This window comes from Anguilla anguilla, chromosome 7 (genome assembly GCF_013347855.1).
Source record: "Anguilla anguilla isolate fAngAng1 chromosome 7, fAngAng1.pri, whole genome shotgun sequence".
Classification (NCBI taxonomy): Eukaryota; Metazoa; Chordata; class Actinopteri; order Anguilliformes; family Anguillidae; genus Anguilla; species Anguilla anguilla.
Genome location: NC_049207.1, coordinates 9,670,444 through 9,696,536, shown reverse-complemented (window position 1 = coordinate 9,696,536; position 26,093 = coordinate 9,670,444). Strand labels below are relative to the sequence as shown.

At 46.5% G+C, this 26,093-nt stretch overlaps 1 protein-coding gene across 5 annotated transcripts in view; it reads right to left on the bottom strand.

The window, feature by feature from the left end:
* The window catches only part of gramd4a (GRAM domain containing 4a), a 46,658-nt gene that overhangs the window by 15,728 nt on the left and 4,837 nt on the right, over positions 1–26,093 (bottom strand). For 4 of the 5 annotated variants that reach the window (XM_035425737.1, XM_035425735.1, XM_035425734.1 and 1 more), the window contains exons 2-3: positions 23,144–23,348; positions 18,314–18,431 (exon numbers count right to left, since the gene is read on the bottom strand). In XM_035425737.1, coding sequence (XP_035281628.1) covers positions 18,314–18,431; positions 23,144–23,299 — 274 coding nt within the window. In that variant the 5' untranslated portion in view covers positions 23,300–23,348. Of the gene's footprint in view, positions 1–18,313; positions 18,432–18,554; positions 18,687–23,143; positions 23,349–26,093 lie in introns of those variants that run through there. The other variant, XM_035425739.1, reaches the window with a different exon arrangement.

Sequence of the window (26,093 nt, the reverse complement as noted above, 5' to 3'; positions counted from 1 at the left end):
CGACATGGCGCATTTATAATTCAGAGGACGAGCGTGACTTTTTCTACATTATCTTCTAATTACAGGCTGTACGTGGAATGGACGGATAGCGGGAGAAGAATATTCCGGGGAACAATCTCATTTAGCTTCCACCTGTTACCTGCTATGAAATATTAATATCCACAAGACGCCCACACATGCTGTAATCGTTGCCATCTGTACGTGCGCAAGAAAACGAAGAAAAATGGGAAACGAGTCTCTTCTGCCAGAAACGCCGACGCCCGTCTGAATCGCTCCCGGTCACAAGATAAAAACAAACAAATAACAGCAACTCCTGAGTAACATCAGCGGTCAGGAGCGAAGGTCTTCGATACGGTAACGCTGTGAGCTGAACGCTGCTCGGTGGGGCTTTAACCGGTCTGTGTGAGGACACGCCCCTTCATTATTTACTATAGTTCAGTCATGAACTGATTTACTGTAATCAGCTCATAATACGGTCAGTGTATATGCAGTTCATATGCTGCAAATTATTTCAGTGGTTTTTTTCCCCCATAGCCCAGACCCACCCCCCCAGCCCAGCCCAGCCCAGCTCACAGGCCTGACCCCAGGGGGAGTGCGGTAGGCCCAGTATTCACGTGGGCAGGCCTGAGTTAGCGGTTTCAGCGGTAAGAACGTCCTCACGAGCCTGCTGTCTGGGAGAGAGGTCACCCCCCCCCCCCCTCCAGAGATTACGGCTTCACTTCCCCACAACCGCACAGCTGAGCCTGCCACTGGGTGAGAGGGGAGGGGAAAAGCCAAGCCTGTGCTTTTCTCATGGCCTGACCACTGCACCGCAACCACGGCAACACGGTGGAGCCATCCAATCACGAGTGCTGAAACGCGACCTCAGCGCGCGCTCCTCACTCGTGCTCCCGTGGTTGTGTAAAAACTCGACGCACGTGCTCGCAGAAGCCGTTTGCAACATCGAGGGTTTTACCCTGGTTTAAACCCCAGGAATGGCAGCAGAGGTTAAGAGCGGCGTGATTGGCTGGCTGGTCGCTTAGCGCCGGGGCTGCGTGCGTGTACAGCTGTGTCCCATGCTGCCACTAAGTAACCCCAGGCCCTTGTAAGAGCTCCGCCTTTCAATCAGTCAACACAAAGGGCAACTCCAGCACACTCACTGCCCTCCACTGAGCAACTGCACTCTGACTGCAGGGACAAGCCTGAGAGAGCTACAGACACCAGGAGACAAGCATGGTTACTGTGGAGATGAGCTGGGGCAGCAGGGTTACTATGGAGATGAGCAGGGGCAGCAGGGTTACTACAGAGTTGAGCAGGGTGAGCAGGAGCAGCATGGTTACTGTGGAGATAAACAGGGCCAACAAGGTTACTATGGAGATGATCAGGGTGAGCAGGGCCAGCAAGGTTACTATGGAGATGATCAGGGTGAGCAGGGACAGCATGGTTACTATGGAGATGACCAGGGACAGCATGGTTACTACGGAGATGAGCAGGTTGAGCAGGGACAGCATGGTTACTATGGAGATGAGCAGGGTGAGCAGGACCAGTCTCTTGCTAGCATGGATGAGCAGGGTGAACAGGGGTGTTTTGACTGAACGACAGTGAGACCATGCAGCAGGTGACGGGCCCACTCATTCTCATACCAGAGGTACAACTACAGTAAGCAGATTATCCGCACCCCTCAGTAATCCAAGCCAAAGAATGCAAATAAACCTATTAGAAGCGTGGCTGAGCCGTTCTGGCCTGGTATCGCAAACCCACAAGACCCCACCGGGGGGGAAATCCGGAGTTTAACCACACCCTGCTCGCTCTGACCGAGTCACGCTCCCGCTGCAGCCGCTCCGCGCTTGTGTAACCGCCATCGAACGGAGCGGCGCAATCGGCACGACCCGGTCACACTCCGTCACCCCCCATCACGTCAGCCAGGCCGCCTCTCCCCCGAGCACCCAGAGGGTCAGCTCCCACAGTCCTGCGCTGTGGTACTGCCTTACCAAACAACACCGTGCTACTGTACCAAACAGCACTGGGTTCTTACCAAACAGCACTAGGTTACCTTACCAAACAACACTGTGCTACTTTACCAAACAGCACTGGGTTATCTTACCAAACAGCACTGGGTTACCTTACCAAACAAACACTGTGCTACGTTACCAAACAGCACTGGGTTCTTACCAAACAGCACTGTATTACTTTACCAAACAGCACTGGGTCACTTTACCAAACAGCACTGTGCTACTTTACCAAACAGCACTGGGTTATCTTACCAAACAGCATTGGGTTATCTTACCAAACAGCACTGTGTTACCTTACCAAACACCACTGTGTCAACCTTACCAATCACCACAGATTCCTGTACCAAACACCACAGTTACCATACCAAACACGGCTGTATTAACTTACCAGGCACCACTATATTTCTTTACCAAACCCCACAGATTCCTGTACCAAACTCAGTATTGCTTTACTAAACACCAAAGCATTCCTCTACCCAACATCACTGCATTGCTTTTTCTAAACAGCACAGCATTCCTCTTCCGGAAACGATTGTATTACTCAAGCAACAGCACAATCAATAAATACCTAACATGCTTGCAGGAATACAAATGAAAAACGAAAGAACGGTTGGGTCAATGTATCCTGATAATTACAGCAAGATTTGCCCATTTTTCTGACTGGGCCTGTTTATAAATCACCAAACCCTAATTATGGGCTAGCAGTGCAAGTCAGTTTTGCAACCAGATGGATGGAGGGTCAGATCCCAGAAGCATCACGGCCATCACACCCCTGAGGAAAGTACGTAATCAGATCTTAGCGAACATCCAGCAGTGTAAATGGAAAAGTATGAAGAACGTGAGATTCCCTGGACAATACACTGCATTAACCCATAACAAGAAGTGATAATGAATCAGCAGGACAGTATATGGCCAGAGTGTGACATCAGTGCAAGCTACTGAAACTCACAATAGACCTTTATCCAGTGTAAATGGCCCGGCCGCCTTTATACAGTATATCACACACACACACTGGCAGTGTGGAGGGGTGGTAGAGCAGAAAGCTCCCGTCTCTCTGGCTGCAGCTAAGGGTAAGGAGTTGTCTGGTAACCTAAAGGTCACAGGTTCAACTCCCCGGTAGGACACTGCCATTGTAACCTTGAGCAAGGTACTTAACCTTCATTGCTTCAGTATATATCCATCTGTATAACTGTATACAATGTAAATGCTATGTAAAAGTTGTGCAAGTCGCTCTGGGTAAGAGCATCTTCTAAATGCCTGTAATGTAATGTAATGTTCCCACTGTTTGCCGAACCCAGGGAGTCCTCCAGGACCACGGACAGCGGCCGTATCGCCTACGGGCACGCACAGCTGAAGCGGATTGGCCGATCGATTTGACTCGGCCCAGCTGTTACTCATTACCCTCCATCATGCCTGGTGCTTACAGCGCTGCCTGCTGCGTCCAATGGGAGAGGCCTACGGGCTCCTCCCATTTCTTTTTTTGCGTGGGAAATCGGTCTTGAAATTCGAGTTTAGTCAAGGTGTATTTTTCTGTTTCCTATTTCTTGGAGGAATTTTATTTGTTTTTGCACCCCACATGGGGCGAATAATCCAATCCCTTTCATCGATGCATTTCTGAGTGCACATCGACCTCTTCGCTGCTTGACCCAGTGGCTACACCTGCCTGACTCCTGCTGGAGCAGGGGCTCAATAAAACAGATCCTAGAGAGCCATATGAAGTGCAGGCTATTGCACTGGTTACTGGGCTGGTTATATTCGGGCTGACTGTGCAATCGCCCGCTTCGATGGGCCAGCACGCCCCGTGGCTTTCCAAGTTCTGCAGGGTTACAGACCCCTGTGCTGCACCCGCATGAACCGGCACAAAAAACGCTGGTGTTCAGTGCAACGCCATTCCCCTCCCCCAGGTGGGAACTTGATCCTGACCACGCCCGCGGAAACTGTGCCTGTGAGTCCAGCGGTGCGTCGAAAATGGGCAGAACGCTGTCTGTGGAGGGAAGCCTCCCAGTCAGCAGGACAGCATACTGAAGCTGGTCAAGCTCGTGTAGCCTGCAGTACTCCGGTTCAACAGCTGTGCGGCTCAGCTGGTGGACCGCACAGCACTAATAATTGGTGGCTGGCTGTGAGGTTCTCAGTGTCAACGATAAGTCTGTCCCTTCACTGAAACACATCCTCTGATAAAGTGCTAGACTGGCAGCTGTGCTTCGGAGGACACCTGTAAGTCCAGCCCGTTCTGAATTGTCAGAGGATGTAGCAACAAAAACGTATGACATTTTACACTGACAACCTCAAAAGGCCATTTCCATGTTAAAATGGAGGAAAGAAAATGCGATAGAAACATGCTTTAAGTACTCTGGCATTTCCCTGCACTGAAAAGAAAGAGCAGTGGTGCTTAGCTAAGCTCTATTAATAACTTAAGAGCAGCAATACTACAAACAACAGAATATTGAAACCATTGAAACTTGGGCTACAGACAGAGAGGTGTCTTAATGAACACCTTACAGGTGCATACAATAAAGCATCATAAACCTAACTGAGAGAAAGAAAAATACCTCAAATGCCACAGGGGAAAATAAGTGTGACATTTACTCCTGGCCTCCTAAATGGCACCCAAAGACACTGTAAATGCTAAAAGCAGGCCTTTCTATGTGCATCTTGGGCGACTGCAGTACTTTGGGTCAATTTGAGGACGTAACGGGCGCAGAGCGTTCGTAGCATTAGCGTTAGCCGGTGAGTCGCAGTGCTCACAGACGATGAGAGGCAGTGACTCAATGAGGTCCAGATTGCTCTCGTGACTGTTATTCCTGTCCATATGGGTGGGACAGTTCGAGCTGCAGACTCCTGCTCGCTGCCCTCTGTCAGAAATGTGACAGGTTTTGCGTGTGTCCATCGTGCACTGTGCCAAAGGTGTGCACGGCACTGCTGAACCTTACAGACACGGTACACAGCTGCGGCTGAACTTCTCCAAACGGCCGTCAAGAAACAGAAACGTATACAGAACTGGCCATCTCTAATAAAGTAAAGCAGCCGCAACCGACTACACAGAACTGAAATGACCCAATACAGCGAACAGCAGAATCAAATCTCATCCAGAGCTGAACTCAGTCACACGGTGCTATTATGAAACCATAAACTTAAAAGCTTAAATGGATACTGTTCTGCCCGATTAAAGTGCACCACTCTAATACAGGAAAAAGCTGAAGCAAGCAGCCATACCGAACTGAAATGGACTGTTCTGATACAGTAACAATAAATAATAAAAATGCAACACTCTTGTGTTGAACTGAACTGCTCGGTCTGAAATGACAGCTGAAATGACCAATCCTGACGCAGTTAACAGCAGCCGACGGTCACACGGTGCAGCCCCAGATTATAAGAGGCCTCGGAATTTCATTCAGCTGAAAATCCCGGATTTCGCAGGACGTCCCGACTGAACCTCCGCACAGCCCAAACCAAATAAATCCCCTCCCATTCAAAATCCATGACAAGAGTCAAACAAAGCACATGCCCACGCTCATAGTGGCGAATGCTTTGCTTACAGTTACCATGAATCCACTCTTATTGTTCTCTCCACTCCACTTCAATAAAATAAACTGAAATTTAAAAATGTTGTAAATGTGATGATCTGTACATTCAGGAAGTAGACTGGCACACTGAAGGTCATCATAGTGTCCCTTTGAGTGTTTTCCAACTGAGCCAACAGGTGGAGCGGCAAGCAGTGGAAATGGGGGAGTATGAACAACAGACAGTAAAGAGACAGATGATAAATACTGACATGCAGGCAGTGTGTTAATGCCAGTAATAAGACTGTATCACCATGAGGTCACTAATGCGTTGCATGGAATGGTATTAAAATGGGTTAGCTTGTCATTTAACACAAACTTCTTTATTCTCTCTCAGAATATTCTCGAAGCAGACCCAAAAGAACTTCAAATCAATTTATTGGGAATCGAATTGTTGTGATTACCTTATCCACCAAAACACAAGATAATGCCAGTGAGTCAGCATTTATACAAGATCCCGAATTTCAGACTGTTTCAAAAACTGCTGTTCAGTTTTTCAAATATTCAATTTGCGAAGGCTGCACGACATTAATGTGAATAATGACCCCCAGCTTCCACACTGTAAATTCTCACAAGGTCCCCAGCAGCTATTGGAGAAAGGATCGATTCATCACAACTCCACCCAGGCAAGAGATCAATGCATTCCAGAGATGAAGGCCACACCCCTCTCACAGAATGCCAGGATGCAGGAAGTGCTGGGACAGAGAGTAATAATAACAATAATAATATTCTTAGAACAATATTCTTATTATTATTCAAAGAATAATAATAATAATAATAGATAAATAAATAAAACTAGCAGGGCATTGCCTTTCAGACTGGCCTACGACCATGACAAGCCAATAGGGGAGATATATGAACTTCTATCACAACATGATGGAAAAGGTTATTGTACATGCAGTATCTATTTCTTTGCTCTTCTTAATAATGTTGTATTTGTTATGTTCTGCATTGTTCATTTCAATGTACTGTACAGCACTCTGAGCAAGAGAAAAGTACCTCACAAATGTATCATCATCATCATCATCATCATATTATTACGGTTCAAGCAATGAGAGCAGGGATTACATATTCTTGCATACGTTTCTGTTGTTACAGCGCTACAAGACTGCACATCATTTTTATCCACCCTGAGATAAGGCCAGAGATTAAATAAATGCTATTTTGAAAAAAAATGAAAAAAAAGAAGGTAAAAGCCATTGTGTGTAGTATGTAAACAGAGACAACGGCTCAGGGCTGACTGCAGCGTACGCTCTCGAGCTCCAGGGTGCTTTGTGTGGGAGGCAGAGTGCAACTGTCAATACCACGTGGGAGAAAAGGATGGGCCGGCAGCGTAGTGTAATGGGTAAGGAGCTGGTCTTTTAACCTGAGGGTCACGGGTTCGATTCCCGGGTCTCGAACAAGGTACTTCACCAGTATACATCCAGCTGTATAAATGTTGTGTAGGTCATTCTGGATAAGAGCGTCTGCTCAATGCCAGTAATGTAATGCAAAGAAAAGCCAGAGAAAGACAATAAAGGCATTTGTCAACAGGTCTACTTCAGCTTAAGGTATATTTACACCATGCCCAATCCCAAACGCCAGTTTAAACTCTCCAAAGTGCGGCTCTGCACTCAGGCAGGCTCTTCAGCCGTTATACCTGTAGCTAAAATGGCTGCCGGCAGTGGAACCTGTATGGGGCAGCTAGAGGGAGCTTAAGAAATAGATTTTAGCCTGCTATGAGAACAGATTTCATCCTTAAAAGGAGATACTTCTTTCAAAGATAGATAGCCATTAGCCTCTGCCATGAAATTCATCTGCTATCACATTCTTTTAAAATTATTTTGCTAACCCTGACAGCTACAATGTTCCTGAGTCCTGAATAAGAAAATAACATGGTTACCTCTCATTTAACCAGTGATTGGCTGTGTCTAAGCAACCTACAATAACGTAACCAAAGCAACCATTTTGAATGCTGCGTTGAGGTAGTTCTTGCGCCACCCTGTCCAATGAAACAAGTTGTAACCCCACCGCAAATACGCGCCATCGCACGCTCAGTCTGAAACGAGCCGTCACTGAAACTGCCACAGGAGCCGCCAATTTCTGGAGACCCTCAAACCACAGCGGAGTGAGTCATCGAGAGTGACGCACAGGAAGCGTCCGCGCGGCACACGTCCGCCCGTCGCCCCTCGTTCGCGATCTCAGAGATCGCGGTCAGGCCAAAGACCCGTCGAGCTCATCCTGTGTCTTAGTGGCAGCAGTGGGAGACCTCTCTCCGCACACTCATTATCCTCGGAGTGCAATGAATAGATGTGGGTTTTAAAATAGCATCTCCAAGAACATCCTTTCAAATGTGAAACTGCCTCTGAAACAAAACAGACCTCACTGGAACAGTGGAAAAACATGCTATGTCACATGAAGGAGCAAAAAAGAACTAAGCTCCTGTATTAGCGCCATTATATAAATGCGGATGGGGGGATGGGGGGCTGGGGGGGGAGCAATGGGGGGACAGAAGTAGCAATTAGCGGTTTAGAGGAAAGTTCTCTGCCTCCCCTCTTCCTTGAGTAGCAGCTACTGGAAAACATTTGGCAGTACCATGGTTACCACCTGCAAAGTCTGCAGCACCACATGTAAAACTGCAGAACACAATTTTCTACATTACCTTAGACCACAATCTGACAGCAGAGCACTTTTGCAGTGCTGTTCCCAGTGGGGGCACAGGTACTGTCAACTTCATTGACTAAAAACTAGATTTAAAATGTTCATCGACATTTTTCTATGACAAAAACAAGACAACAACTAAAAATACTCAATTGTTAACAAAAATGGCAAAATGTACTAACATTGCCATCAACCAGTAGAAACTAGATTTTCTCTTGTAAACAAAGTCAGAAAATGGCTACTACACGTAACCTTAAAGATAGACGAACAGAAAGGTGAATGTCGTAGATGACGGACAGAACACACCAACACAAGCCTGCCTCTGACAAGCTCCACATTCTTCTGATCATTTAAAAATATTTATTTAGAAAAGAACTTGGAAGCTTACATAAGAATCATAGTTCAAAGACACACAAGAGAGAACAAAAGCAACTGCACACAGAGCAGCACAGTTTACATGCACCCACAAGCAACAAATTCACTGAATACATGTGATAAATAAACACAAAGAAATACAGACGAAAGACAAATGTCTCGATGTGGAAGGCCACTATGCTCAAACATGAGGGAAGCGTGGGAGTTGGGCCACCAACAGACCCACAGGTAAGCACATCGGCAGAGAGCATGTGCTTCAGCTGGGTTACTACCACTGTGGGTACAAACGTGCCTCCCAGTGACTTCAGGCACACCCTGGCAAACCCAAATTTCAGGGAGGGAAAAAAAACATATTTTCTGGACAACGTTAGTAAAAATGTGCCGTTTTATATTGACTAGAAGTTCAACCACTATTACAAACGTCTCTTCACGACGATCTCCCCGCCAGCACGCAGTCTGGTATTGCAGGCAGTACGGGGCAGGATAAAGATCTTCCTGTCAATTAACAGAGTGTTCCATTTGGCGAGAAGCTATCCTCCCCCCTTTCAGCCTGTGCCAGCGCCTCAGAAGGACAATAGCCCTGGCCCGGCACAGGAGCCTGACAACACGAAATCACTTCAGAGGGACGGCTCTGCGCCGCTGCTGCTCAATGCCGTCCCAGCTGCACGCTAGCCCATGCCAGCAGGCTCCCAGGGAGCGACCGGCAAACAGGAGCGTCCCACATAGTCATGCAAGTAAACAATTTGCATACAGGCCTTTCACAAAGCAAGAATCCACACATCATGCGCATGGTTAGCCAAGCCTGCCACAAGCCCCAAAGCAACAACAACAAAAAAAAAAAAAACCTTTCTGCTGTGGACACGCTATATTCTATTACGGGTTTAGCCAGGCCGAGCCATGCCGAGCCATGCCAAGCCTTGCAACCCTGGGAATGTACCCTCAGTCGAATTCCATTTATCACAGCGAACAAAACCTGCGCTCCCCAGGATAAAAGATATATTATTTATCTGGCTGCCGTAAAGGGTGTTATTTCTCCCTGCTCGGGACTGGGGCGACTCTGGCCCAACGATGACACAAAATCAATATCAGCCTGCTGCAGGCCCGCCTCCCGCAGAGGGAGACAGCACCGGCCTGTTTCCAACCCCAGCGCCTGTCTCACTATCAATTTTAATACAGTTATGAAACCATCCCTTATAGCAGTAGAGACACGGGTCTGTCTCTGGGAGCATAGTTGTCCTGCCAACGGGTAAAGGTTGGGCTGTCCTGTTCACTAAATGTGCTAAAAGGCTCTGCGTGACCTAGCTCCCCCCATTCGTTTTTTTTTTTTAACGTTACCGAGTAAAAATTGTTTTTTTTTTTTTTTTTATGATTGTCCTAGCTGTTGAACACCAATCAATTTTTCATAGTAATAACCGAACAGAAGCACATTTTGTACCACTTTTTTCTGTATTCCAGGCCAGCATTGTAAAAAATTACTACACACTGAACTGAACGTTCAGTTGATGAACAGAACATGTAAACACGCCATCGTAAAGTAATCTAATAGGCTGCTGGGTCGCTACATGTGACCAGTACGGCCCGTACGTGCGGTGGCACGGAGCCTATCAGCATCTGCGATTCTTCGGGAGGAACGCGACACCACTCTCCCGTGGGAAACTGAATGAACTCCGGCGTCACTGATAGACGTGGATAACGCTACCTCGGGCGTTGTTTCCGGAATATCCCATGGCTGCCCGATTGGCTTCGAACCTGATAAATGAGAAGTCGTCGCACGTGCAGATAACACCTGTGTCACGTAGCCTACTTCGGACCATTGGGACAGTGCTCCTGCTTTGTGGATAGGGGCACCGGGTCATCTGGAAAGGCACCCCCGCTCTACAGGAAAGTAATGCGATAAAGTGGACTGAAGATGATCGTGGCGTCTAAAAGCTTCTGCCAAACAAATGTAATGTAATGATCGCTTAGTGCCATTAAGCAACAACTGATATCAACCTGGCCTTCTAATGGTATGATGGCATGAGTCTAAAAGGGATATTGGGCACAACACCATACAGAACCCACAGAACCCTTAACTTTTTCTTGTTCGCTATCTGTATATGGATGTGAACAGGGTTACAGGACATACTGATACCTACAGTACTGTAGACTATGATAGCAAATCATAATGATACATATGAACTCATAACAAAAATACAACAGGATGTAAAAAAAAGGCAATCTTTCATTTTTCTGTCATGCACCAAGGAGAAGTTGACGGCATAATCACCAGTGTTTTAACTGCAGTCTGTTCTACAGAATATGACCTGCTGGTTTGGAAGCCAGCTAACAGCAATAAAACACCATAAGCTCCGCTCTTGAAAACATCTCATTGGCCCCTTCTTATCAAATCATCCTTGGCAACTACAACACCAATTTACTGCACTTGTGGAAGCCAAATTAGAAGAATCGTAAAAAAATGGTTCAGAGGAATTCATTTTGGTAATAAAACGCACAGCATTCAAACAAAGTCACTGAAATGAGGGCAAAAGGGTAGTAAAATTCCTAGTAATGGTTATTGTAAGGTTTAAGACATTCATGTGCCGCGCAACATTACTGGAAAAAGTGCAGAAAATATAGATTTCTTCTGTTATTCTATTTTTTTTCTCTCAATCTCTGTTCCAGCAATAAATGAAGACAAACAGTGAGGCAAGACATGCCCACCCCATGCCAAGGTAATCATTGGGACATTTCTCATGACATCTTCCTGTACGTCCAGGGAGTGACCGTGTACATAACCAAAGAACATGCCACACATCGCAGGATTCTGTCTGCGCTGGGCACGGTGAACCAAAGCGGTTACATAATTTACAGATACACAGTTTCCCGTTTTATCACGTGTGGGGTTTTTAAATGGGCCACAGCTCAATACAGTGATGCAGTATATATTCTTGCTTACTGGCAGACGGATATTCAGGTTTCATTTCCTGACAATTCCACCTCTGCCACTGCTGAAGCGAAAAACGTGTTAAGATTTACCGTCCCGCTATAAATATTTATGAGGGGGTGTGAGAAAGAGAAGAAAATCCACAGCTAGCACAGCAATGCAGACTGTGGCAAAGCTCCCATTGTTGACCGGAACCTTCCAGAAGGACAATTCCAAAGGCACAAAGAGTGGGATATCTAATCATATAAAGGAATGTTCTGATATAACTCCTCAAGGCTCTAGGACCCCCCCGAGATAAACACAGGCTGCCCCTGTTCTCTGCCTGCAGGAAATACTCCCTCGGGGACAAGGACACGGAGGGCTTTGAACATCTGAGCCAAGCCGGGGCGGGGCTTCCTAGCACCCTTCACTAAAACAGCAACAGCACAGAAAGGGGTCACCTGCACTACCACGTATGCCTCTGGAGGAGCAGAGCTCACCTGAGTCAGGTGACCCAGTGACCACGCCTACTCAAATTAACATCACCAGTAAAGGACTGCCAGGCAGCACTCAATTTGCCCAGATCCTCCCCAGAAGATGGAGATTGCCCCAACCTGTCCCTAGAGAGCAAGCTCACTCCAAACTATTGCTTACTGCATGTTTATAGTTCATTACAATCTGATGAAGTCTTCCATTTGATTTTATTCAAGCATAAAGGGTTTGATATATATAGATATAAGTGATATCTGTGATAATGACAGATCTCCAGTCCACATCAGACAGACAGACAGACGGTTCGTCCTGCACACACAACCATCAGACTCATATGAATCACAGTCCAGCAGTTCTCAACCACTCCGTCAACCGTCTCAGCCATATTTGTACCCTGATATTTCACAGAGGAATAGAACTAGACCCATAGATTGCACAAGCGGGAAGACTGTAATTCACAGGTTTTCTTCCAATTTCATTAAGGCTGTTAGTTTCAAATTTAGGATGGTATCCGCACTTAAACCATACTTTCCTCTGTCAAAACTTTAAAATACCACAATCTGAGGTTAAGAAGTTTGCTGGGTTGTGGGCGTAAACTAAAGTAGTTTGGTACATCAGGTCCATCAAAAATAGCACAAATTGGTGCGCCTCAACACAGTATGTTCAGCACACAACCCCCCTTAACTCAGAGAAGGATGGGTATACTTTTTTTTTTACATTTTTAAAATATGTTCAGTCTATTTATAGCTAAATAGAATTTTCACGCACCCATCAATCATTACGAGGCAATTACTCCATCCAGGACATCTCTGTAACAGGACGCTGCTACCACGGCAACGCAGAAAGAACCCCCCTGACACACCCCTTAAACGGATACTGCCGTCTGTCGCTGATCCAAACGAAAGCATTCGGAATCTCCCGGGAATCTCCCTGGGAATTCTGGGAAGCGCAAAACGGATCAGGTTGCAACATCGCCGCGACATTTCGCATAGCCCTGATGACCAAGCGGGCCACCATGTGACCCCCACGCGCCTCCCCCTCCCCCACCCACCGCCTTGGCATTGGTGGACAGGCTACAGGTCAGTATCACACCAGTTATAGCTTCTGGCATCAGGTAACATAGTCACATTTAACCAAATGAAGCATACTGCATAGCTCAGTTACAGTACATGTTCATGCAACAGACATGGGAGATGGCTCAGCCACACCACTGATGCCTGCGTTTATTTACTGAAACTGTAACTGCTACCCCTCCTGAGTCATACACAGCCCAGGAGGGGGGATGGGGGGGGGAACCCCCACACTTGTCCTAAATGTTTAAATATGTGGAACTTCCCACCAGCATTAGGGAAAGGATGAGTGATAGCCCCCGTCCACTTTGGTCTGTTAGTCAGATGAGAGGCTGGGGTGTACTATCGGTCAGGACTGGCTTCTCAGGCCTCACGCACAAGGGCCAGCCATTTCCTGTAAGCCACTGCTTTCTGGGAGGAAGCTCTCCGTCTGTTTGACAAAGCACAACGAGGGGGAATTACGACGTGAGCTTCCGAGTGCGTTCTCCAGACCTACCAGGCACAAAGGATTTCTTTCATGGGGGGGCAGGCCAGAATTTCGCCGACAGGGTCCTCTGGAAAAAATACAGACGTATGCTATTTTCAGCATCGCCTATCTGACGTGATGTTGGGGCTCGGAGATACCTACACTGCATCACATATTACCTCTGCTTCCCTACATCCCACAACAGCACCTGTTAAAAGTGGAAAAGAAGAAGAAGAAAAAAAGAGGTGGTGCTCCACCAGGATTGCATTCTTTCCGGATTTTTATCCCAGGTTAGGCATCACATCGCCAACCTTTCCCACCGTGACGCAGAATAACTCTCTAAAGCGTCTACATGCATCCTCATAACCGGTTGTACCGCACTCCCGTGTGCTATTATAGAAAATCATCCTTGCAAATGAGGTCAAACAACTTCAGAAGTATAATCACCGGGGCGGGGATTTCAGTGTTTCAGATCCGCCCCCTTTTTCATCAAGCTCATCAACCTGGACAGGCGGTGTTTCGTCAGTTACCCACCCACCCCCTCAGCTGGAATCGTTATGGTTACGTAACAATCTATTTATAATTATGGCTCCGATTTATGAACCGTGTAAGAAAGTCCCTGCTTGACCTTTACAGCGTAGAAGCAGGGCTGCGTCTGTTCGACAAACAGCCACAACAACTGTGAACCGGCTCCTTGCGCGCTTGCTCGTATGAAATAATCAGAGGATTTCTCTGACTCGCTTCATGATTGCTCAATAATAGCTGTTCAGTGGGACATTAGTGTAAAGGTGATCTTGGCATTTAACTTTTTAAAGGTGATGCTCAGTTCACAGGAAAGTTCATATCGATCTTTCTGAAATACACCCCTGGTTTTGAGTATTTAAACAAATTGGTTTCAAAAAATAAACTTCTACCTTATCCATGAATCCTGTTATTAGTTAATTATTTAGATGTATATACAAAAGTCCTCACGCAGTAATAATATTCAACAGCAAACAGTGAACCGGCAGTATTCAAAAATATGTTAACAAATATGACTATGGTAAACGTTACCACAGGTCCTTGATACTGATAAATGAAGAACAGATTAAAATGCACGCAGACACAATAAGTGAATCACACTGGTACAGACACAAGGGCCAGGGCACAGACAGCTATGAAAAGTTAACAGACAGGTACAGACAGTCAAGCAGAACAAAATCAGAGAGTGAGGCATAGAAAGTTACAGACAGTGAGACACAAACTGAGAAACACAAACAGGAAAGAACTAAACCACAGACAGGCATCAGACTCTGAGGCATTGGCAATGCTGTGGAGCAGTACAGTGTGTAGGTTACAGAACTACACATCCCCACTCTGACAGGATTAGATCTAAGACTGAGACCACACTGGTCGGCTTGTTAATTGACGCAGTATAAGATGTTACAGGGATTAGCAAGATTCTCCCATTTAATGTGATTTCATTCCTCAAATCCAGACGGAGTGCATGCTCAGTACATCTCAGGACTGTAGAGGACTTCTATTGAATATGATGAGTCTTACACTCAAGCAGAATTACAGGTAAAGAACGGAAAGAAAAAATCAACCTCTTTCAGCCCAAAAACTGTAAAATCTTTATCATCATAAAATAAGAAGTTCCTGGAGTTTCCAGAGGTCCAATTAACGATAGCAGTACCAGCAACAATAGCAAAAACAGTAGTCACAGTCCTAACAGAAACTAATAGTCCTAATAGTTTGCTGCAATATAGTCCCAGTTTAACAAAGATATAGCTCACTGCAGTGTAATCCCAGCCTATCAGACATAGCTCACTGCAGTGTAATCCCAGCCTAACAGACACAGCTGACTGTAGTGTAATCCCAGCCTAACAGACACGGCTCACTGCACTGTAATCCCAGCCATACAGACGCAGCTGACTGCAGTGTAATCCCAGCCTATCAGACATAGCTCACTGCAGTGTAATCCCAGCCTAACAGACACATCTGACTGTAGTGTAATCCCAGCCTAACAGACACAGCTCACTGCAGTGTAATCCCAGTTTAATGGACACAGCTCACTGTAGTGTAATCCCAACCTAACAGACACAGCTCACTGCAGTGTAATCCCAGCCTAACAGACACAGCTCACTGCAGTGTAATCCCAGCCTAACAGACACAGCTCACTGCAGTATAATCCCAGCCTATCAGACACAGTTCACTGCAGTGTAATCCCAGCCTAACAGACACAGTTCACTGCAGTGTAATCCCAGCCTATCAGACACAGCTCACTGCAGTGTAATCCCAGCCTAACAGCCACAGCTCACTGCAGTGTAATCCCATCCTAACGGACACAGCTGACTGCAGTGTAATCCCAGCCTAGACTAGACACAGAATCCCCAGATGAATCTTACTGATGAACCTCAGCAACTCCACAGGCATAAAATGTCGACTCCTCATTATCTTTCCTGCATCAGTAGCATCTACGATCTTCGACAATCAAGCAAAACGCAACTCCACTTGACTCTAACGCAGGCTAATGCTAAAGGGCTCCCCGAGGCCCAATTATATCACCCAGCTAATGTCACTGATGTGCGTGCCCATAATTGTGGTTTTGGAAGTGCATGTTCGATAGAATGAAACTATTTACAGAGAGCAATTAAAATGGTTCACGCACACTGTTTTCCCCAGAGTCTGCTCAATTGAGACCGACTCTTTACTGAGTAATATCAGTGACCACTAGGGAGGTCTCTGACGAGTCTGGTGTAAGCAAAATATCCCACTACCCTTTAGTACACCCACTGCCCCATGACAGGCTCTGACCAGAGAGTACTGTAGCACCCAAAGAGAGACCAGGCCCCGTATTCACAATGGGTCTTAGAGTAGGACTACTGTTCTAGGATTAGTTTAGCCTTGTAGTTTATACTAGATAAGGTTAGGTTACTGACGAGAAAAACCTGATCCAAGATCAGCATTCCTACACTGAGATACTTTATTAATAGGAGACCAGCTCTAAACCAGAGAGTAATTTAGCATACAGGGAGAGGCTAGCTCTAAACCAACAAGTAAATTAGCACACTGGGAGACACCAGCTCTAACCCAGAGAGTAATTTAGCATACAGGAAGAGACCAGCGCTAAACCAGAGTAATTTAGCACACAGGGAGAGGCCAGCTCTAAACCAAAGAGTAAATTAGCATACAGGGAGAGACCAGCTCTAAACCAGAGCATAATTTAGCATACAGGGAGAGGCCAGCTCTCAGCCAAAGAGTAAATTAGCATACAGGGAGAGACTAGCTCCAAACTGGAGAGTAATGTAGCAAACAGGGAGAGACTAGCTCTAAACCAGAGAGTAATTTAGCATATAGGGAGAGACCAGCTCTAAACCTACGAATAATGCAGAAGAGAAAGACAGACCAGCTCAAACCTCCTGCATACGTGCGAATGAGAGGCCTTCCCTCAGTCCTGCAGTGGTTTAGAGCGCATGCTGCTGGGTCCATAAAGGACACAGTATATTTATGGGACAACAGTGCTGACAGACAGAATCACAGATGCTACTGTATAGGTGAGAGACTTCAATTTCCGCAGTCTCATCTTCAGAGCTGCTTTGACACAGGACGCTTTTCACAATAAAAAGTATGAGTGCCAGGAGGCATAATGCGCTGTGGCAATGGGTTTGTGCCTGCATGCAAATGTACCTTTGTGTGTAGGTGAGATATTGCATATGTGTGTGTGTGTGTGTGTGTGTGTGTGTGTGTGCACACACACGCATGGAAAGCACAGCAGTAGCTCATGCCTGTGAAGAAGTGGGTGTGGCCTCTTAGGAAAGGACATTAGGCCTCAAACCTGCCCTATCCTGTGGAGGGAGCACTGTGTAACCCCGCCTCTAATAGTCACTGCCATTGGCATCACAGACGGTCTGAAGTCATGCGCCATGTCATAACACATCATAAGCACTCAACACTGTGGCCGCTGGCTAGCCAGTGCTCACAAGCCCACCAGCGCCCCAATGCACTGGTCCACAAAGGGCCTGAGGCAATGCAATACTGGTTCAACACTGCTCAGAGTGACTGACATTTTACTATCTTCCATCATCAGGATGGCTTGTTCTGTTTACCAATTTCTCTAAATCAATGAGAAATACCCTAAAACTTCTGCAAGTCTTGTGTAGTATCTACAGCAAGCAAACACTATTTGGAAAAACAAGCAAACCAACACTAAGCCACGTAGACGCAGATAAATTTAGCGCCTGAACGAGAGCCACCACAGCTGTCAAAACTCACACTGATAAGGCGGCAGTCTTCCCCCGAAGAGAACGCACCTCGCTCACATCTGTTATCCAGCAGCAACACCCGATACGGCCGCCCCACGCAGGCATTCCCACCAAATCTCCACAGAGTTCAGGTAATGAGCTGCAGCTAAATTTAGCGTTAGCGCAGGCATGAACCAGAAAGGAAAAGCCTCACGGTTCAGGCTCGATCGAGCCGCAGAGCGACTTCACCTCGTGCTAGCCGGTGAGATTTTAGCCATGTAGCATTAGCGCAGCGCCTGCTGAAATACGGCTAGCTTACCCATCGCACGGTGCACAGAGGAGTAACGTACCGCACCGCATGCTAACGGGACACCCCGCTCAGGACAGGACAGTCCCATGACGCGCCAGAAGCTTCCGCACGGCCCCCCTGTTCCCTCAAACAGAGCCGAGCGGTGATGCTGCAACACGCGGGCTTCCCTGCATCTCTGCAGTGCCCTGACAGGGAAGGAACCCGGGGATCTCTGCAGTCATCCGCCCCCCTCCCAGCCCCCGGCCCCCCCCAGCATACGCACAGGCAGGTGGCAAGTTACTCACGCAAGAAATGTTTCTCCAGTAAGGCAATTTCCAGATGACCTTTGACCTCGTTCAGCCTGTCCGTCTCACTCCTTTGGAAGTCCTGGATTGCAGCCATGCTGAGAGCGCCTGGACCAGCCTGTACGGACACACACACACACACACACACACACACACACGCAGGGGAGAGAAGGTATTAACCGCAAAGCCCCGAAAAACGCATCTGCATACAGACAGGCATCAAACCGAGCGGCTAGCTTACGCTGTAGCCGTGAACTGAGGCTTAAAAACAGCAGCAGTGCAGTCCCCACAGCCAGACTAGCGCGCAGAAAAAGATGAATCGATGTCTCTGACTGAGTCATCTCATTTACGATTCCTCCTGACTCTGCTGTTCCATGTGCAGCAGAGAGAGGGAGGGAGGGAGGGAGGACCAGAGAGAGGAGGGGGAGAAAGAAAGAGCAAGAGTAAGACAGAGAGAGAGAGAGAGAGAAAGACAGGTGGAGCCCTGAAATTTGGGGGCAGTTGTATTTCAGAATCAAAACACCTGCAGACCTTGACAGCATTTCCCTTTAAGTCTCCCGGTATCTGTCACTATGGCCCAGATACGCATGTGCTCACACACACGCATGCACACACACACACACACAGAACACGCATGCAGGCATGCACGCACACACACACACACAGAACACGCATGCAGGCATGCACACACACACACACACACACACAGAGAACACGCATGCAGGCATGCACGCACACACACACACAGAACACGCACGCATGCACGCATACACACAGAACACGCACGCATGCACGCATACACACGCACACACACAGAACACGCATGCAGGCACGCACACACACATACAGACACACACACACACACAGTGCAGCAGACTTCCTGCAGAATCCAGACAGGCAGTGAAACTGCAGCATGCCTAATTCACTGTGCTGGCTGTCGTCTGAGAGAGAGGGAGTGTACAGGAGGCACTTGCTGGCTCACATGAGAGAGAGAGAGAGAGAGAGAGCAGGGGAAAGGAAAGAAGAAAGAGAAAGAGAGAGAGCTGGGGATGGTAAACTGGGGAGGAACAGGAAACGGGGTCTAAAAGAAACCACCGCAGCACGGCACAGAACAAACATGGGGTGGAGACACCGATGCAGTGCATTCTGGGACAGACAGTGAGAGAGAATCCTCGCTGCAGTACAGCACTGGTGTCATGTCCTGCTTTAGCCTCTGTGCTGTCCTACGTCAGTTAGAGGAGGGGGGTGGAGTGGGGGCAGAGGGAGGATTGCAGGAAGCCATCACCATCTGGGGGTGGGGGGGAGGGGGGTGGGGGATTTTGCCGACAATGATGAATGCGTGTTCCATTTTCCAATTTTTAACCTTTCATGCGGCACCCTCCCACACAGATGAAGCCCTAGGTGACAACTATATCACCTACTATGCCTAGAATGGTGTCACCATAACTCAGGATTTCCTGTCTGAGATGCCATTTTGTTCTCAAAACGTTCAACTTTAGTAGGGGTTGTCAACACAAACCTGCCTTACCAGCAGTGTCATCAATCATTTCAAGCTTTCAAATGACTGGCAAAGTGATCTGGCCAAAAAAGTGGGATCACCTGGGAATTTTATCCAACTACAGACTATATTACATTACATTACATTACAGGCATTTGGCAGACGCTCTTATCCAGAGCGACGTACAACAAAGTATATCCACCAACACTATATCCATGCAGTACAGACAAACCCAAGGAATCATCCTGAAATACATTACAATCATCCTGAAATACCTTGTTACATTTCAAGAGACAATGCTGTAGCCATAATAAACAATGTGCACTTGCCTAGCTGAACACTTGTTTGGATCGCTGAGATTGAGAAATCCACATCTACACATTTCTGAATGTCTCTCCATAATAGATATGAATGCATAGAATTAATTCACATGCAGCAGCAAACTAAAAACTGACACCATAGCTGGAAAATTATTAGTAGCAAATGACTGAAACAAGCATCTAAATTCAGTTCCTGACCTTCCGGATTTTACAGACCGTTAAATGATAGATTGTTTAATCAAGCACGTTTTCACTCGGGTGAATAAAACGAAATAAAAGGACAAGGCATCGCTGCGCTTGAGTTTCAGTGCTGGGGGAAGCCGAGGCTCCGGGGAGAGACGGTGCTGAAGACCTTGAGTCTGACAGAAAAGCCTGCACACTGCGGAGAGAAAAAAGGTACCGGAGTACAGAGTGAATGACTCATCCCTCCACTCCACCCTCTCTCCACATCCAAGGGCCAGGTTTAAAACGGCAGCCCAGGACAAACCCAATCCCAAACAGGTCAGGAGCCCCTTACTCAGAAAAATGGAACGTACTGCATCACAAGCCTCGGGGCAGAGGAACTCTGTATGAGAGCTACATCAGGGACAGGAACTCTGTATGCGAGCTACCAGAGGCACAGGAACTCTGTATGCAAGCTGCCTCAGGCACAGGAACTCCGTATGTAAACTACCTCAGGCACAGGAGCTCTGTATGCGAGCTACTTCAGGCGCAGGAACTCTGTATGCAAGCTACCTGAGTCACAGGAACTCTGTATGCGAGCTACCTCAGGCACAGGAACTCTGTATGCAAGCTACCTGAGTCACAGGAATTCTGTATGCAAGCTACCTGAGTCACAGGAACTCTGTATGCAAGCTACCTCAGGCACAGGAACTCTGTATGCAAGCTACTTCCTCAGTCACAGGAATACTATGCAAATCCTGGCCTTCTGAAATCAGCAGAGATAGGCAAGAGTTCCAGTAAACTGGAAAAGGGGAAGCTCCTACTAATATATAAAAGTGACACTGGAATTCCCTATAGCAACATGCTCATAGACAAGCAACACACGTATCAATGTATCAGGGACAAGAAAAGAGCAGACTTCAGCCAATAGAATATACATTACATTACATTACATAAAATAAGCACAGACAAGCACTTATTTGCAAGTGATTCTGGCATCCAATCAAAAGAGAAGAAACTCTTTACAGAAACGGCGAACATCCCTCGAAGCCATTATGCAAACAATCCCTCCAATTTTCATATTAATGATAACAGAATGCCATGTTGTGAATGTCACAATGACGACAGAGCACAATACGCTGTACATAATGTGAACAGATGAACAAATACTCGGTACAATAACAAGTACAGACAGAAAGGTGCATCTTTATACAATATGCCCACGATGGAACAGCCACAAAGCTTTACTGTCAGAGTGAAAAGATAAGGGTAATTTAGCACTACTTGTACCAGGTACATTGCAGTACAGAGCTTTTGCAGCAAAGCAGCCCCTTTATGATGTCTTCGCCTCTTGGTAACACCTCCATAGGCCCAGATGTGTCATGGGACCAGATTTCACAAATCTCTCCTTAAAGGTACTCACTCTTGGTCATGTTTTTGTGTCATAACCATTGTGTGTTTACTAGCAAGCCCTCCCGCAACAAAAACAACTTAATGGAAACCATTTCCTCACAGCTGTGTCCAACATCTCCTTCTGAAGCTTTGACTCTAATTAAAAAGGATATGATCAGACAAATGAAAAGAGAGAAATTATTTTAACAGCACACACACACACACACACACACACACAAAAGCCACCAAGCAGAGTTGAACAGGCAGGGTTAGGGAAACCTTTCCACAGCTACATTCTAGGGTCAGAGGTCAGATGAAGTCATGGTATGACACAAGGCATTATAGCAGGATTCTAGGAGCACAGGAGCCTCACTTGGATTTGGTCTCATCAGAGATCATATTTTGGAAATTACAGGCACACATAGTGTTCAGCACCTAGAAAAACACCTTCTCTGACCATGTTCTCTCCTTCCACATCTCCGATTATCCAGCAGCAATGGCCTTTCACAGCGCAGCTGGTGAGAGCTACGCAGCTACAGAAGAACAGTCGGGAGCACAGAGAGCAATTGGCACCCAGCGGGCATATCCCAGAAGGCCTTCCTCGGCGGTGACCTTTGACATCACCTCCGAGAGCCACTGCTGTCACGGCAGAGGCCAAGGTGGGCGCCAAACGCAACCACAAACTAACAATCTCAGCAGAATTACAGGATGTTCTTCTATGAGCCACTGTATACTCTCTAGCCTACAGCACAGCTCTAAGGAAAGGACTTAAGAGTTTATTACTAATTACCAAACAGTTTCGCTGATAAGAGAAATAAGGCTTAACTAGGCAGTTAATATAATCAAGCAAATTGTCTTATGGTTCACTCGTGAGATAAGGTTAAAATGTGAAATCAATGAAATAAAATTAAGATGTTGCAACTACAATCCTGGAACACAAGTATACAAAAATCCCTAGAGGTTGGCCTTGCAGAGATTTCAAAACCATTTAGACACCATCAGAAAGATACCATAAATGCAAGCGGTGAGGTGAACACTTGCATGTGGAATATAAGGGAAGCTTGAAGAGTGCCCAGGTGACAGAGGTGTTGGCAACCGGCCATGGACAGGGTACCATCAGTAACCCTGCCCATATGTGATGCCCTCTGTTGCTATGTACGCCCAGGACCAGATCGACAGGAAGAAGCAGCGCAAATGCTGCACATCAAAGCAGTCCTGGGAGAAATCCTCCCCAAGTTCTCATCAGCAGCCAAGCCCCCCCCAAAATTCTAGTCAGCGTTTTATTACTTTAATAAAAGAGGCTTCTGAAAAACAGCAAGCCTAATAATAAGATTTACACAAGAATTACATTTCTGTGTCATTGTTCCAAATGTGACACCAACGTGCCTTTGAAATCAATGAGCCCACGGACAGCCTGGGATGACGCAGCTCAGCCAGGCCACAGGGGGGCGCACTTACCGGGTCTCTCGGGTCGTCCGCATCCCGGAGCGACGGGCGAGGCTTCAGGACGTCGTCGCTACATTCGTTGTCGGACGCGTTGGGGGACTCGGCCAGGTCCAGGAACTCATCTCGCTTCTGACCTCTGAACCTGATTTTGTCCAAGCGCTTGAGCATGTTCAACACAGGGTTCCTCTGTTTTATCTTAACATGATGAACAGCATTCCTGCAGAAAAAAAGGGAAAAAAATACAAAAGGGACAAGATCACAAGACCGAAAACAGGACAAAAAAACTCACATGAGCATTACCACGTTGGGATTTGGGACAGGAACATTTGAAAAAACAGCAGCATTTTCTCTCAGCGGCTGTCAGTTCACAATGGATACAGTCCAGCTTTCAATTATTTAAGCCCTCTCCTACAGACTTTCATTACTTTACCTGTAAATGAAAAGGAAAGCACGCATCAGATGAGTCATCCAATAAGCGGACCCCGAGGCAGAGAGAATGTCAGACAAACAATCCGTCGTCTGGAGCGGAATAAGGCAGTTTTTTTTTTTGTTTGTTTTTTTAACAAAAACAAATCTTCCGCGAGTTTGTGAGCATACCCAGTGCAGCAAACTAGAGTTCAGAGCTCCATCTTTCCCTCTTATCCCTTTAGTGATATATTCGTAAAACATAACTGCATAATTTTCTGGCATTAATGACAAAAATGAAAAAAATGAAAAATGTATTGTGAAACATCAACAAGAGAAATTATTCTTGTGAGACAAACCATTACTGTAACAGTTACTGCATATCCTTCCACATACCCACCCTGAAGAGCAATTCACACAGGCCTAGCACGCATGCATATGTTTACAGGGTGTGTGTCTGTCGTACTGTGTATACGCACGTGCATGCACGCATGGTGTGTGGGTGGGCGTATGTGCGAGAGTGGTGTGTGCATGGAGTCCACGGGTGTGTGTATGTTTACATGCGGAGATCCAGAGATAGTGTCTCAAACAGATCCCCAAGCTGCACCTTTATTATAGGACTACTTTTGGGACGTTCCACTTGGGAATCCTCCTCACCAACCCTCTGAACACACAGACCCTAACTCAGGAGAAAATGGGCCAATTCTTCCATATGAATGACTGCAATGAAAGAGACTGAGCACACCACCATACCCCTCACCCTCTCTCCCTCATCCCCTATCAAACTCATTACATCATATTTATCACACCACACAATCTGATAAATACTCACACAATGTAAATCTTGACTCATACAGCTTATCTGTCAGCTGACACACACAGACACAACAAAGCACTCTGACTGGATCTCTTAGAATCTGAGGGGGAGGATTAAATCTGAAAATATATACCTGCAGTGTGCATTAGCAGCACCTGTCTGAAACCTTACTTTAAAGCAATGCAGCTTGTGGCAGAAAGATGACTGTATAAATTCAAGTCGTGTTTCTATTGTTCTATGGTCTCGTATGAGGTGCCATTTAGGCAGGGATTAGGCACTGCTCTCCCATTCTCTCATAATCCCCAGATTACCCAGCAGTGCCCATCTCTGAGGTCACCTGTCCCACTAAAGTAGCTGGATGCCGTCCCGGACAGGCTATTTGGGCTTTATGTAAACCATTACCATCAGAGAGAGACCGACAAAAGAAAAGGACAGAGAGCAGGAGAGAAAGAGGTAGACAGAGAGAGAGAGAAAGAGAGAGTGAGACAGAGAGAGATAGAATGAAGCAGCAAGAAGAACCCCAAAAGTTCTTGTAAGGTGTTTTCTGAGACGAGTTTAGAAACTCTTCTGTCCCACGCATTCGTTTTCCCAGCCTTATTACTAGACCCTACCTCCATGCCACTCCAGTCATTCTTCCTTCTGAACACAGCACTGCTGGAGAATTACCCAACCCCCCCCCCCAGCACTGCCAACAGAACTTGAACAACAGCAACAGCAGAACGTCCACACCTGGACCAAAAGCACATTCACGATGGCAGGCAGTGATCAGTGTAATTCAGTCTTTATGAAGAACAATAAATCAAGGATTCTTCCAAAAGCTAAGCTGGTGTTCACTTAAAGTACATTTAGTACATTTTGTAATGTTAGCATGTTTTCAGCGCATCATCCTTTGTCTCCAGTGTAATAAGAATGCAATGGAACGTCCACATTTTTGCAGATTTGAGAATTATTCAAGATAAACAAATCAAGACATTTTTCAGTGGAAGTGCCAAATACTGCAGGATCAGTGAAAATCCTGAAATACTACACCGTGGTCATTTGTCAAACTGAGTTCACTCAATTAAGAAAACTGAAGGATGAGTGTGGTATAAACTCAGACTACCCAAGCAGATTTTCCGAGGTAACCGTGGAGACAGGAGGATCTTCACTCCGAAACACTGCAGATCCACAGAGCAATAAGCATTATTCTATGGTACCAATGAATGCAGATGACCACAGCAGGAGTCACTAAGGTTTGGTGCACGCACACATACACACATGTGCACACATACACAGCACACACACACGCACAGACGCACACACACGCATGCACGCACACCCACTGACACACTTGAAGGACATGCAAAACTAAGGCACATCAAACCAATCACAACAACCGCGGTAGAGACACCCCGCCCAAGATAAAATGTCGTTTTCAGCAGCAACCAACACTACCCGTTATTGGCTCAGCTGGCCTGGTTTAGAAATTCCCAGGCTTTTAAACACAGACTACTGTACAGAACAGAGACGTTGTTCTGGGCGACGACCAATCACAGACAATAATGTGCTGCTTTCATCTCACCAAATCAATCAGAACAGGCCCCGACTGTGGAAAACATCTTATTAAAAACATCAATAATAAACACATCACCACTAACAAAATACCTCATTAAGACCAGTCAGATTGTTCCAGACCATTCTTGGCAGCCACTGGACGAATCGTTGTATTAGCAGAAGTGCGTGGAGAAGAATGCTTTCAAA